The following is a 13406-nucleotide window of genomic DNA, read 5'->3' as shown; positions in this document are numbered from 1 at the left end:
AGTTCGCTATCTGGGCAGGCGAAGAGAGGGAGGGAGGGAATGGGGAGCAGGCCCCGCCCCCACCGCCCTTTGCAAATAAAAATCTAGGGGGGTGGGGAGGAGCAGGAAGTGGCGGTGCGAGGGCTGCTGCACTGCTAGCAGAGCCGCGGTCCGGACAGCAGCGCGTGCCCCAAGCTCTCCGCCTTCCCCCGCCCGCCAGCCCGAGGCAGCCCGAGCCCAGCCCGTGGCCCCAGCAGCAGCCCCGAGAGCACCCCAGTAGCAGCGCCATGGCCGGCTGGAACGCCTACATCGAAAACCTCATGGCGGACGGGGTGTGTCAGGACGCGGCCATCGTGGGCTATAAGGACTCGCCCTCCGTCTGGGCCGCCGTCCCCGGGAAGACCTTCGTCAACATCACGGTACTGCGAGGCCTGCGCGGAGACTGGCCGGGCTTGCACCCTGAGGGAGGGACTTGGGTGGTGGCGGGCGCGGTCTGGGGAGGGCAGCGAAAGGCCGTGACCCGGTCCTTGCCCTGGAAGTGGCGCGAATGGCGGCTGCACGTGAGCGGGTCCCTCCGTGGCCCCCTGAGTCCTACGCCCCGGGCGGCGGCGCCCAGCCAGCCCGCCGCTCCGCTTTCCGCGACGGGGCGTTACATCCGGGACACAGGGCGGGGAGGGGCGCACCGCCCGGTGCGGCGGCCCACTTCCGCCTCCTCCAGGGTGGGTCGGGCACGCACCGCAATTTCCGCTCGGGATTGTGATTGAGAAGGGACTTGGGGACCCCTGGACCCCTAGCTCTACTTCCGGCCGCCAGCTCGCGCCCCCTCCACCATTGTTCCTCCTTATGGGGGAGGTAGCCCCAGTCGCATGGCCTGGGTCCCATGCCCGTCCTCCGTGGGCTCCCTGCCCCTCCCAACTCCGTAAGAGAGGGCTAGGCCGCCACACGACCTCCCCCAACCCCAAGTCGGCACGTTGGACTCAACATTCCTGTGAGGCCAGCCCCGGAAGTCCCCTCGCCCTCCCTTCCCGCCATCCGGCGGGGCCTGGAGCAGGGGAACTTTGTGAGAAGTTCTAGGACAGTATATAAGTGAAGGAATATGGGACGACTACTGCTGTCCCCATCACCACCTCCTCTGTCCACACTGCCCGGAAGTGGGGAGGGGGAGCGGAAGTTCGAAATGGGGGGGAAGGGGATTTCCGGGCGGGAGGGGACCGGATGTGGGGATTTGGGGTGTTAAGGGGGAGGGAGAGAGACGTTCCCTGGGGTATCTGGACCCGAGAGCTGGCTTGCCGGGTCTAGTCCCAGGTCCCCTCCAAAAGTTTTCAACTTTCCCGGAAAGCCCCCAGGCATCTGCTTGCTCATCTTAGAGCATAAATACCTGGACCTAAACTCTAGGTTACTTGGAGACCCAGGCGTCCGGGCCCCTAACAACTCCTGCAGAACCTTTGACCAAATAAGGGCAAAGTTGGTTCGCCTGCTTTGCCCGCCCCCTCCCTTTCCCTCTTCGCTTCTGCTTTTCCTGAAGGAGTTCTGAGCATCCAAAGGCTCCCCACTCCATTCCACTCCATTCTCTTAACTGCTTTTTGGCCCCCTTTATTTCCTGGGTTTGCTTTCCCTATTAAACGACATATTAAGTTTCCAGAGGAATATGTTGTCCCTTCTTATTACCGTTCTCTAGGTTTGAAGATCATGATCTTTTTGTGTACTAACTTCCAACAGTCCTGAGTCTTTCAAATTTCACGGATGTGTACAAAGCAGATAACATACACATCTCCCCCCCAGGGGGTTTAGCTTCCCGGAGAAATGGAAGGCAGGTGGGTCCTTGGAGAAGAAGGTGGGAACCTTGGTGTACTGACTAACTTGATGGGTGCTTGATTCCCCTTCCAGCCAGCTGAGGTTGGTACCCTGGTTGGCAAAGACCGGTCAAGTTTTTTCGTGAATGGGCTAACGCTTGGGGGCCAGAAATGTTCTGTGATCCGGGACTCACTGATGCAGGAAGGGGAATTTACCATGGATCTTCGTACCAAGAGCACCTCCGGAGCCCCCACCTTCAATATCACTGTCACCCTGACTACCAAGAGTGAGTTTGAGTCTTACCCTTTCTCTAGTTCCAAAATCTCTAATGTACTTCCTTCTATTAATTTTTTGGGTTCTTCTGTGTGGATCACCCAGTATGAAGGGACCAGACCAGTTTCTACTCCCAGCCTGCTGGAAGCTGGGACATTGGATTGTCCCTTCAGTTCTCAGTTCCTCATTTTACAATGTAAAGAAGTTGAACTGTATTACCTCTTAAGTTCCTTTTTGTCTTGAGCCTTTTCAGATGAGAAACTTATTTTCTTGGAGGAGGTAGACTGTTAGTCATAAGCCAGAACTTAGCTCTTGTGTTTTGAGCTCTTTTCTTAAAACGGAGGTGGCGCACTCATCCACAGCCATTTCTAGCCTGAACACGAGTCAACTGTCCACAAGCCTTTGACCCCTAAATTTTACTGTGTTCCTTTCCAGCCTTTAAGCTTGATTTTCCTCTTTTGAAAAGCCCTATTGTTTCAGGGTGACTGACAGCCTGCCTGTGTGTGGGGGGGGGTGGGAGAGATGAGGTTGGGTTACAGCCCCCAGGCCTGGACAGCTGCTGAACAGCTGGCCGGGGGTGGGATTGTGACACCTGGGTCCTAGCCTCCTTTCTCTTTCCTCCAGCGCTAGTCCTGCTGATGGGCAAAGAAGGTATCCACGGTGGTACGATCAACAAGAAATGTCATGAAATGGCCTGCCACCTGCGGCGTTCCCAGTACTGACCTCGTCTGTCACTCCCCACTGCTTTTGCACCCCTCTCCTTCCCACACACACATACACCATTTTTATTTTTTGGGCCATTACCCCACACCCCTTATTGCTGCCAAAACCACATGGGCTGGGGGCCTGGGCTGGATGGACAGACACCCTTCCCCCAACCCATACCCCTCCTGTGTGTGGTTGGAAAACTTTTTTTTTTGGTTTTTTTTCCTGAATAAAAAAGATTATACTGACAAGGTGCTGTGTGGTTTTAGCCTGGGTGTCAGGATGGAGGACAGCCACTGTGATCTGCCTCCTTCATCCTGGCTTGGGGTCAGAAGCAGCAGAAGGGTTGAGGCACTACAAAGTCTAGGATTTTGAGCTTGCTTTCATGTCCAGGATTAAACACCTGCTCCCTCCTACCTGGCCAGGTGGGCCAGCCCTACCTAGGTCCTCAATGTGCTAACTGAATTGGTGGATAATGGAATAGAGTCATCCAGACCAAGAGAATGGGTCCAGGCCTGCGGGCAAGGCAGAGGCCAGTTGAGTCATCCTCACATGTGGGTGGGGCTCCCCCTCGGAGTCACAACAGATGCCTATTGGGGCTGCCCTGTAGACTACAGGTTAGCCTCCCAGCACTCCCTTGCCCATGTATGGCAGAAAGGGACAATGCCCCAAAAGGATAAGAAGTTTACCTGTGGGAGAATGATCTCACCCTTAGTCCACAAAAACAATTTTATTAACCCAATAAATGAAAACCCCATCCCTTTGTACCCCCAACCCTTTCAAGAGGATAGAGTTGGGTAAGGGAGAAACCTGGGGTGGAAAGACTCCTATTCCTCGTCTCCGATCCCTCAATGTAGAAGACCATAGAGAGGAGGAGGAGCTGTGCAAACAGGTCATCAGAGGTGGAGGGGAGAGGGGAAAGGGGACTACTAGACCAGGATGGCAGCTGCAGAGGTAGAGGGTGAGGGATCTGTGGAAGACCCAGGAAGGACGAGGGGAGCTGGGGCTAGAGAGCCAAAGGAGGTGGGAGGGGTGGGGGTGGAGCCCAGAAGTGGGGTACGTTCGGAAGCAGGCTGGTCCCTCGGCTCCCCTTCCTCATCACCCTCTTGCCCCTGGGTTTCTTCCTCCTGCTCCTCATCCCCAGGACCCCGATGAACAGGCTGCTTGCAGATGGGGCAGGTCTTCCGGGTCTGAGTGAGCCAGGGGTCCACACAGCGGATGTGATAAGCTGCCAAGAGGAATGAGGTGAAGCGCGTGCTGCCTGCCGGGGTGGGGGGGGGCACGGGCACAGGAAGTGAGGGCCTCACCGTGAGCGCAGGGGAGCACCCTCAGCTTGTCCCCATCCTCATATTCATCCAGACAGATGGCACACACATCATACTGGTCTCCTGGTGAAAGAAGAAAGGAGTTCTTTTACTGAGCCATCCTGGACCAGGGCCCACAAGAACTCACTCTGGGAGGCCTGTGGTGGAGCTAAGCCCTGCAAAAGTTATTTTCTCTGGTTCTACAGAGCCAGTGGAAGAGCTGAGACTGGAGCAGGGTAGAACATGAGGAATCCGGGGTTAGAACAAGTAAAGAGAAACAGGTAAGAAGGGAAGTGGGTTTTTTGGGGGGAGGTGTGCGGCTGGAGAGAGAGAGGGTGGGAGGAGCAGAAACGGGGCAGGGCTTCTGCCATAGCCTTATATGGGCACTGGAGGTTCCAGTGCCTAAGACCCAGCCCCTCCTTACCTGTGTCTGCCTTCTCTGGAGGAATCTTCCCCACGCCTTCCATTTTTCTGCTTTCTCCGCCTTCTCTCTTACGAGCAAGGTCCTCCATCTCCCCCCCACCCCCGCAACTACTACATTTAATCATTTTTGCTTTCTGTTTCCTGCTCCAATCCTGTCCTGTCCTCATTGTATGTATGCGTAAAAAGAGGAGCAAAGGTGGCATCTCAAGCTGACACCTCCCTGCCATCTCTGCCTCTTCTCCTGGGCTCCAACTCCTTCAGAACCAGGGAAATAGTGGGAAAGGCCTTCTCTCCTCCACCCTCCTCACCCTTCTGATAATCATGTGTAGGAATCTGTTTCAGTTGCTCTTTGGTCAGTCGATTCCTCTGGAGCCGTTTCCTGTGCTGGATACAACGAACTATCTGGTGAAAGGGGGAGTGGATGGATCAGTCTTAGAGAACAAATCTGGACAATCCCGTACAAACCAGCCCTATCTTGCAACCCCAGAGCCAGTGTGGCTTTAAAGGCCTCAGCTCTTCCCATCTTGGTCCCTGAGCTACTCACCATCACTGCTCCCATGGCCAAAACCAGCAGTCCCACAATCCCTGTGAAAGGGATGAGGTAATAGCCCAAGGGGAAGCTATTGTCTGGGACCAGAAGCACCCGAGCCCTGGGAAAAGGAAGATGAGTATCAGAGGGGCAGGAAAGGCAAAGGGACAGAGGAAGAGGGACAAAGTAACTGGCTCTGGACAGGGCCCACAGAGGGGGAAGGGGATGGGAAGCAAGTACCAAGAGGCAGAGCGTGATGGGCCTGAGGCTGAATGGTTGGGGCATGGGCTCGGACTCCAGGGTGGCATGGAAGTGCTGAGGGAAGAGTGGGAAGGAGGGACACGTCCTACCCCTTCTCGTAGACAAAGAGGGCACGCAGGTACTCGGAGCTTCTCTCCCCAATAAACACAGACGGGATCCAGATCTGCTGCTGGATTTCCTCTGCAGGGATTAGGGCATTACACTGGGGACCCAACCTTCCATACGAATCCTTGGTAACCCTGGCATTTGGCTTTCTTGCCCCATTCCACCTAAAGGACCGATTTCTTTTCCCTAAGGCTTCAGCCCTCCCGCCATCTCTCAGTCTAAGCTCTACTGAAAACCCAGCTGTCCAGATCCTCCAACCTTACCACTATTCCACACCATATTCAGAAGTTCATTGGAATTCACATTGTGTACCACAGCTGCACCATACCCAGCCTTCTGAGCATTTAGGACCTAGGGAGACAAGGCAGATAAGGAGCCATCATGGGCCTTGCCACCTTTCATTCCTGGTGCCTTTTTTACCCTCAGCCTCCCAGCTCCCACTCCACATTCAGCAACCTTGAGGTCAAAGTTGCAGTCGAATCTTCGAAGCAGTGCAATAAAGACTGACCCGTTGACCGGGGCTGGGGGTGGTGGGGCAATGGGGCTGCAGGCATTGTCTGGGTGAGCCTCCACAAGGAAGCCCTGAAGAAGAGAAGCAAACAACAGCTGGATTTCATCTCCCTAGGTGCTGCTCCCCACAGGTCCCACCAAGCACAATGGCCCCCACAGGTCAGTGGGGTCTGAGCCCACTGGGGTCTGAGCTCATTCCTGGGGTCTGAGCATCCCACCAAAGTCAGACATCTACCTCTTCTCTTAGCCTCCTGAAGATGCAATCACATCAAACAACATCCCTTTACCAGACCCTCCATCATCCCTCTCCCTTTCCCAGATGAGCTGATATATACTCCACACTCCTAGCTAATTATTGTGCCTTCCAGTTTCCCACTGATTGTAATTCAATTCTCCATTCATCCATGTCACTTTCTCAAGTTGTTTCACATTCCCTGCTCTAATACATAGTCTTAGGGAACATATTCCCCTGTTTAAAAAAAACACAAGACCAAACCCAAATGGAGTTGTTTGTGACCCCCATGTCACCAAACTCAATACTTCATTATAATTTTAGCCTCCCCCAGGAATGGAATCTTAAACCACTCTATCTGGAATTACTTGGTCAGCACTAGTGAGGTAATCTGCCTGGTAGACCCCTGCAGTCCCCTAAAGAAAGGAAATCTTTGCCACTAGCAAAGACAATCAAATCTTTGCTAGTATAACTTCCTTGCCCCACCCCCTTCTGGCTATAAGTCTTTCATTTTGTATAGTTCTTCAGAGATCCTTTCTATCTGCTAGGTGGAATGCTGCCTGATTCATGGGTCATTAAATAAAAGCCAGTAAGAGCTTCAAAATTTACTCAGTTGAATTTTTTTAACACCTCCCTTTAATTTTCCAATTACCCATTTCACAAACAACTATACTGATATCTATGGCCCAACTGAGTTCTTGCTATGTGGCAGTCTTTGTGAAAAACTACAAAATTGCTTATCTAATTCTCACAATAATACATGTGATAATTTCTATTATTATCCCATTTTACAGTAAAACAAACTAAGGTTGAGAGATAATTTGTCCAAGGTCATAAAACCAGTAACTGGCTCTAGAGACCCTATTGATATGCACCACTCGTCCTGCCTTTTATCTTAGTCCACTTTCAGTCTCCCTTCTAAGGCTCAGAGTTCTAAGAGGAGACTTTGTATTCTCCCTCCAGATTCTGGATTCCACCACACTAGATGTGTTCTTGCACTTAGTTCCTAACTTGACTCTCTTCCTACCTCCGGCTTCCCCCAAGAAAGGCTCCTCAACCCCTACCCAGCAGAGAGAATTCAGGGAAACAGGAAAGAGGGAAGAAAATCACCTGAAGTCCCTCCTGGCTCAAGGCAGCCCCAAAGAGAGCTGGGAGGTCTGCAAAGTCCATGCTGGCATTGTGGTCCGAGATCTGCGGACAAAAATAGTCCATGTTTGCCCTTCAGCCTGCAAGCTCTCCCCTCAGCGCCCTTCCCCTAACGTCCCCTCAGACTCACCGCTCGAATGAGCCCCCGGGTGGGGGCTGCTCCCCACAGCACAGTGGCCACAACCACAGGAAGCGGGAAGGCCGCAGGGTGCATGGCAGCGGGAGGGGAGAGGCGGAGGAGGCCGCGTCCCGATAACAGGAGCAGAAACGGAGTTCTGCGCCCTCTCTTGCCCTCCTTCAGGATCCCAGGGGTCCAACCACCCCCAGGTCCCACTTCCCAGCTACATGGGGGCGCGGGGAAGGACCCCCGACTCGGGGAGTGAGACAGCCAACCCGTTTAATGGAGCTGGGAGGGAGACACCAAAAATACCCCTTTCTGGTACAGGAATAATACGGGGAAGGGGAACGGAGGCAAGCACAGGTGACAGAAAAACTTCTGGAAGGGTGGGGGAGCTCAAGAAGGTGGGACTTCCGGCCAGGTGGGCCGTCTTTCCATCCCCTGGAAGAGGATTTCCGGCAAAGAAAGTCAGGCCGCTTCCAGCAATGGACGCTCAAGACGAAGGACTTCCGGTCCTAAAAGGCCGATTAAAAGAAGGGTTAGAGGTGGAGGGAGTGCCTGTGGAGATGAAAGGAGCACCGAGGCCCCAGAAGACGACTCAGTCGCCTCTCCGCTAGTACCCGGGATCCCTCAGCTGCCCGGTTTACAAACCTCTCCTGCTCCCTCTGGCCGCCGCCGCCGTACCTTCAACTCTCGCGAGAGTCCTCACCACACTCCCTCCCACCTGCTGACAGCTTCCTGTATCTATCGCGAGAGACCGCCTAACTCTGGCCAGTCGAACTCACTCGATCTCGCGAGATCTTCAAATACCCTCCTCTCTATTTTCCCGCGACTCCAATTCGATAAAAATTGCGCCTATGCTGCACCCCATCCCCTCACCCATTCTTGAAGCTCCTCCTTCAGCTCCGCCTTACTCCCGGACGCCTTTGCGCTCGCGCCTGCGCCTGCGCCTGCGCCAACTTCCAGCTGGCCCTGGACCTGAGCGCCGGGGCGTGCGCGCGCGCCCTCTCCTCTGTTGCGCGCGCGGTGTCACCTTGGGCGCGAGCGGGGCCGCGCGCGCACGGGTCCGGGAGCTGAGGGCCATTGAGTGGCGATGGCGGCGACGGCGAGTCCCGGGGCTAGTGGGGTGAACGGGAAGCCCCGTACCTCCCCTAAGTCCGTCAAGTTCCTGTTTGGGGGCCTGGCCGGGTAAGCTCAGGCCCCAGGGATGGGACAGGAGGATTCAGGGACGGGTGCCAGGAACCGGGCCCTGTTCTTTGGGTGTGTTGCAGTGAACCGAGGTGACACGGGGTCATTGCTGTCCCCATCGTATTACGAGGTCCTTGATAGGCTGCTAGGATCTTTTCACGCAGCGCAGGGCCCCTTTTGGGCTGCATACACGGCCCCCACCGGGCCACCAGAGTTTCCCAACCCATTGCTTGGCTCTGCGGGGCTGTTTTGAGGTTTCAGGTCATTGCATGGCTCCTGCTGGACTACGTGGAGTCCCAGGTCATGAATGCCCACCTCTCCTCCTTGGGTCGGACTGCATGCAATCTCTGGGTCACTGCTTGACACCCTTGGAGCCGTATGGAACACTTTCATTGCATGGCCTCTACTGGACCGCTGGACTTTTCAGACCCATTGCTCTTGGTACACGCAGAGACTCTTTTTGTACACATGCCCAGCAGCCTCCTGAACATGTAGTCAATCGCATGGCAGGCCCTGCCCTTTGTGATCTCTTGTTGCTGGGCTCCAGGGGGCTTTGGTAGATCTGGGACACCTAGCTCTTGACTCCACCCCTGTCTTCCCCCAGGATGGGAGCTACAGTTTTTGTGCAGCCCCTGGACCTGGTGAAGAACCGGATGCAGCTGAGTGGGGAAGGAGCCAAGACACGAGAGTACAAAACCAGCTTCCATGCCCTCACCAGCATTCTGAGGGCAGAAGGGCTGAGGGGCATTTACACCGGGTACTGGGGCCAAAGGATGGGGGTAGGGTGTGGGTTGACAGCTCTAGACTTCGGCCTGATGCACTGACTCCTTCACTTCCCAGGCTGTCAGCTGGCCTGCTGCGCCAGGCCACCTATACCACTACTCGCCTTGGTATCTATACCGTGCTGTTTGAGCGCCTGACTGGGGCTGATGGTACACCCCCTGGCTTTCTGCTGAAGGCCCTGATTGGCATGACTGCAGGTGCAACTGGTGCCTTTGTGGGAACACCAGCTGAGGTGGCTCTTATCCGCATGACAGCTGATGGCCGGTGAGTTCCAGGTCCGGGCCTGCCCCAGCCCCATGCCCTGGAATCTAGAATGAAAGAACTGATTTCTTATTCTAGATTTAGAGCACAGCATTCACCTGTTCACAGCATTCTGGCCTCCGTTCCTTTGCTCCTGTGGGGGCAGGGGGGTCTATCCCAAACTTGGTCTCTCCCTACCTTCCCACCAGGCTTCCAGCTGACCAGCGCCGTGGCTACAAAAACGTGTTTAATGCCCTGATTCGAATTACCCGGGAAGAGGGCGTTCCTACACTATGGAGGGTTAGTGAAGGGGCTGGAGACTGGGGATGTGGGGTCAGGTCTTGGGCATTTCTGACTTCTCCATCCCCCCCACCCCAGGGCTGCATCCCTACCATGGCTCGGGCCGTCGTCGTCAATGCCGCCCAGCTCGCCTCCTACTCCCAGTCCAAGCAGTTTTTACTGGACTCAGGTGAGACCCAGAGCTGGGCCCTCAGCTCCCAGCCTAGCCTGGGCCAGCTCTGAGCTGACTGCCACCCCCTGCTCCGCCTCCTCCAGGCTACTTCTCTGACAACATCCTGTGCCACTTCTGTGCCAGCATGATCAGCGGCCTGGTCACCACTGCTGCCTCTATGCCTGTGGACATTGCCAAGACCCGGTGAGTATGCAGACCTGGGCCTGGAGAAGGACGGGAGAGCCCTCCTTATGTCTCTCACGCCCCTGCCTCCTCTCCTTCAGGATCCAGAACATGCGAATGATTGACGGGAAGCCAGAATACAAGAACGGGCTGGTGAGGAAGCAGGGCTAGGGTCTTGGGCTGCCGGATTGGATGTCCTGGGAGTGGGGGTGGGGGATAGCTGGGTAAGAGGAAGAGGGTCCCAGAGGCCAGGTCCCAGCCTCAGTGCCGTGCCTGCCTGGCTGTCTAGGATGTGCTGGTGAAGGTCGTCCGCTACGAGGGCTTCTTCAGTCTGTGGAAGGGCTTTACACCATACTATGCCCGCCTGGGTCCCCACACTGTCCTCACTTTCATCTTCTTGGAGCAGATGAACAAGGCCTACAAGCGTCTCTTCCTCAGTGGCTGAGGCGAGTGAGGGGCCTGGAGCCGCTGTGCCGGGGCTCCCACTCGCCCGCTGCTCCTACAGTCAGTGTGCCCCCCAGGGGACCTAGACTCTGCTGCCCTGGGCCCCTCTATTTATTTTCCCTCCACAGTATGGTTCCCTCCTCTGTGATAAAGGACTTTTGGTCTGTCCTGCCCCTGCTCCAGCTTGCCCTCCTTGTCCTAATCATCATGATCTCTCTGTCCCTGCCTGTGCCCTGCACGGAGGTGGGAAGCTCCCTGCAGATTTCTGGCCTCCTCTTGGGTATTAGTTTCAGGGCACATAGTACAGCAGAAGGTCCCCCTTCTCAGTGGGGAAACCAAGGCAGAGCTGAGGGGACAGGAGAGAGCCGAAGCTGTCAAGATGATCAAAGGTCTGCAGTGGGAGGACATGGCCCTTCCTTCCTCCACCTCACTGAGGACGTAATCAATAAATTGGATTGATGACACCACCCCCAAATCTGGAGAGCTGTGGGCGCAGGAGGGGGAGGAGACTGGACAAAGAAGCGGATGCCCCTGGAGAACAGGAACTGGAGTTTTAAAGAAAAATTATTAAAGAAAAAGTTCCCGCTGTTTTTATGCAAATGTTATGTAAATAAGTCATGTTGCAGCAGCTGAAGGGTGAGAAAAACCCAAACTCCAGGCCCTGTGTGTTGCTTCCCAGCCCCTCGCTCAAGAATGCAACAGACGCCCAGGTCATCTCATGTAATCCCCAGGAAAAACCTCTGGGGTCTGGTGACTGTTTCTGCGGCCTGAAGAGGGAGGGAATAGAGTCTGAGAGGGGAAGGCTGACTTGTCAGGGGCAGAGTGGGCACGGAGCCGGGCCCCCAGAGCCTGGAGGCTTGATGTGGGCTGTAAACTGGGGAGAGTGACTGCCTTCTCCATTTCTTTAGGAGATGTGTGACTCCCAGGCCCTGCCCTCAAGGAGCTTAGGAACCTCTTGGGGCATAAAAGGGCATAGGAAGGTCAATGGGAAGGAGGGCTGGGCAGCACGAGGCCCGAAGGCTTCTCCCGAGCCAGGCCAGGGGACAGGTAGGCCAGGGGACAGGCAGACGGCAGGTGGGAACTGTCGCCTTGGCAGAACCTCGTCAGTAGAAGAAGTTGAGCTCAGCAGCCTGGCGGTGCAGCCGGGCCTTCCCACCTCTGCCTCTTTTCTTACCCTCTCCGTGCACATGCTGGCCTGGGCCACAGGGCCCGCTTTGAGCCACCTGAAGCCTGGACCTTGTCCTTAAGGAGTGCCAAGTCCAGAGGGGAGGATGACACAGGGAAACTGGGAGTCAGCAACAGACCGCTGCAGGGTGATGTGGGGCACCCGGGCCAGCCTGGGCGAGGGGAGACGGTGCACAGTACCCGACTGGCCAGGGAAGTGGGGCGGGGCAGCACTACTGGCCCACTGAGAGCAAAGGCTTAGAGGAGAAACGCGGGGGAGCAGGTGATCTCTGCAAAGTTTGTAATAGCTGGAGCACAGGCTGTGAAGTGTCTGCTGTGGGAGGGGAAGCTACACTGTTAGATGGGTTGGTGCACGGAAGTCCTCGATCGCCAAGCTCGGGAGTTGTCCTCTATATCGGGAAGAGTTCAGAGCAGGAGAAAGATGCGGTCAGGGTTTCAGATTAGGAGGATTCTTCCTGCACCATCTGGAGGAAGGGGTCTCCATGGAGCCAGAAAGGCTCAGCCCTCACTCCCATTCTCTGGGCCCTAAGTGTTGGCTTGGGCTGGAGGCAGGAGAGAAAGCCCTACCCAAGGTGGTCAGGTGAATGGCAGAATCCATGGCACCAGGGGAGAGAACTGGGCTCCATCTGCCTACCTGCAAGCTTGACAGCAGGAAACCGAGAGTAGTTCAGTAAAACCCACCAAGATGGCACTCACTGCCAGGCCCTCCCCTCCCCTGTCCTGCTGCCCTGGGCAAAGCAGGAGAGCTGTGTTTCTGAGGCCACAGGTGCCGGGAGGCACCCACCCGTCCTCCTAGTACTGCAGGTGGCAGGCAGATAGCCTCAGTAGTACCACTGAGCTCCCAGGAAACCTGGATCTTGAGCTGGAACTTGCTTGTGGTTGGCCTGGTGGGTGGTTACCCCTGGAGGAGGGAAAAGGCAGCCCAGGCAGGGGAAGTGCAGGCCAAGACTAGAGCTTTTGGGGGTGAGCAGTGGAACTAGGGTGGGGCACCTGGGGCCTTGGGAATGCTGGTGACGGTGCCCTAGCCTCGATTCCCTCTTCAAAACAACGAACATTCTATTTTAAAATTATTTTTATGATACAAATAATATATGATGGTGGAAAACCAGAAAATGCTAAGCAGAGGAATAGAAAATAAAACCACCCATATTTATACCACCCAGAGACGATCAGGGCTCATGTCTTGACATCTCTTCCCAAGTTTCCTTCAATACATGGATACATGTGGGAACCGTGCTATATGGTTTGTTGTTTGCTTTTTCCTAAAACTTCCCCAAAGTGATGGTAACAACCTAGTGGTCTGGGAACCCCGCCGTCCATGCAGCATCAGGAGCTCTCTTTGTTCTGTGACCCACCCAACTTCTCCATCTCACTACCTCTCCAGATATGCTGGGTCTGGGATTGTGTGCCCGGGGTGTGCAGAGGAGGCTCCTGACAAAGAAGCAGTAACGAAGCCCTCCCCCGACCCTGTACTCTGTACCCACCCGCCCCCAGCTAGATCCCAATAGGAAAGCCCATCAGAGTCTCTCTCGAGGTCCCCAAACCACCCCCCC

General features: G+C 55.5%; 3 protein-coding genes across 4 annotated transcripts; 2 read left to right on the top strand and 1 right to left on the bottom strand.

Annotated features, from left to right (window-relative positions):
* Positions 1-121: 121 nt before the first annotated feature.
* Positions 122-3002, top strand: PFN1 (profilin 1). The gene is made up of 3 exons (XM_082604065.1): positions 122-398; positions 1867-2059; positions 2671-3002. The coding sequence occupies exons 1-3, from the start codon at positions 267-269 to the stop codon at positions 2766-2768; spliced, it is 423 nt and encodes a 140-aa protein (XP_082460191.1). The 5' UTR covers positions 122-266; the 3' UTR covers positions 2769-3002.
* A 464-nt stretch (positions 3003-3466) lies between these two features.
* RNF167 (ring finger protein 167) lies at positions 3467-8279 on the bottom strand. 2 transcript variants are annotated; one of them, XM_082604058.1, is made up of 10 exons: positions 8259-8279; positions 7392-7894; positions 7226-7306; positions 5830-5955; positions 5637-5724; positions 5358-5448; positions 5023-5128; positions 4787-4880; positions 4059-4139; positions 3467-3979 (listed from the first exon to the last, which is right to left on the bottom strand). In XM_082604058.1, the coding sequence occupies exons 2-10, from the start codon at positions 7473-7475 to the stop codon at positions 3681-3683; spliced, it is 1050 nt and encodes a 349-aa protein (XP_082460184.1). In that variant the 5' UTR covers positions 7476-7894; positions 8259-8279; the 3' UTR covers positions 3467-3680. The 2 variants fall into 2 exon arrangements, with proteins under 2 accessions (XP_082460184.1, XP_082460183.1); XM_082604057.1 differs by lacking the exon at positions 8259-8279 and adding an exon at positions 8031-8124.
* Positions 8280-8332: 53 nt separating this feature from the next.
* Positions 8333-11268, top strand: SLC25A11 (solute carrier family 25 member 11). The gene is made up of 8 exons (XM_082604059.1): positions 8333-8567; positions 9172-9324; positions 9408-9614; positions 9800-9890; positions 9969-10059; positions 10146-10245; positions 10326-10377; positions 10514-11268. Exons 1-8 carry the CDS (start codon positions 8473-8475, stop codon positions 10667-10669), a joined length of 945 nt encoding a protein of 314 aa, XP_082460185.1. The 5' UTR covers positions 8333-8472; the 3' UTR covers positions 10670-11268.
* The last annotated feature ends 2138 nt before the right edge of the window (positions 11269-13406 follow it).

This window comes from Mesoplodon mirus (assembly GCF_964341445.2).
Source record: "Mesoplodon mirus genome assembly, chromosome: 18".
In the NCBI taxonomy this organism is placed as follows: domain Eukaryota; kingdom Metazoa; phylum Chordata; class Mammalia; order Artiodactyla; family Ziphiidae; genus Mesoplodon; species Mesoplodon mirus.
Note: the sequence above shows the minus strand (reverse complement) of the source record. Positions and strands in the feature narration are given on the sequence as shown.

What these genes read in the sequence shown, in the direction of transcription:
- PFN1 (XM_082604065.1), top strand. Translation starts at nt 267, where the DNA reads ATGGCCGGCTGGAACGCCTACATCGAAAACCTCATGGCGGACGGGGTG. An exon ending in AGACCTTCGTCAACATCACG is followed by an intron (nt 399 to 1,866) that starts GTACTGCGAGGC and finishes TTCCCCTTCCAG; the next exon opens with CCAGCTGAGGTTGGTACCCT. An exon ending in TGTCACCCTGACTACCAAGA is followed by an intron (nt 2,060 to 2,670) that starts GTGAGTTTGAGT and finishes TCTTTCCTCCAG; the next exon opens with CGCTAGTCCTGCTGATGGGC.
- RNF167 (XM_082604058.1), bottom strand. Translation starts at nt 7,475, where the DNA reads ATGCACCCTGCGGCCTTCCCGCTTCCTGTGGTTGTGGCCACTGTGCTG. An exon ending in CTCTTTGTCTACGAGAAGGG is followed by an intron (nt 5,129 to 5,357) that starts GTAGGACGTGTC and finishes TCCTTTTCCCAG; the next exon opens with GGCTCGGGTGCTTCTGGTCC. An exon ending in TGGCCATGGGAGCAGTGATG is followed by an intron (nt 4,881 to 5,022) that starts GTGAGTAGCTCA and finishes CCCTTTCACCAG; the next exon opens with ATAGTTCGTTGTATCCAGCA.
- SLC25A11 (XM_082604059.1), top strand. Translation starts at nt 8,473, where the DNA reads ATGGCGGCGACGGCGAGTCCCGGGGCTAGTGGGGTGAACGGGAAGCCC. An exon ending in CTGTTTGGGGGCCTGGCCGG is followed by an intron (nt 8,568 to 9,171) that starts GTAAGCTCAGGC and finishes GTCTTCCCCCAG; the next exon opens with GATGGGAGCTACAGTTTTTG. An exon ending in GCAGTTTTTACTGGACTCAG is followed by an intron (nt 10,060 to 10,145) that starts GTGAGACCCAGA and finishes CGCCTCCTCCAG; the next exon opens with GCTACTTCTCTGACAACATC.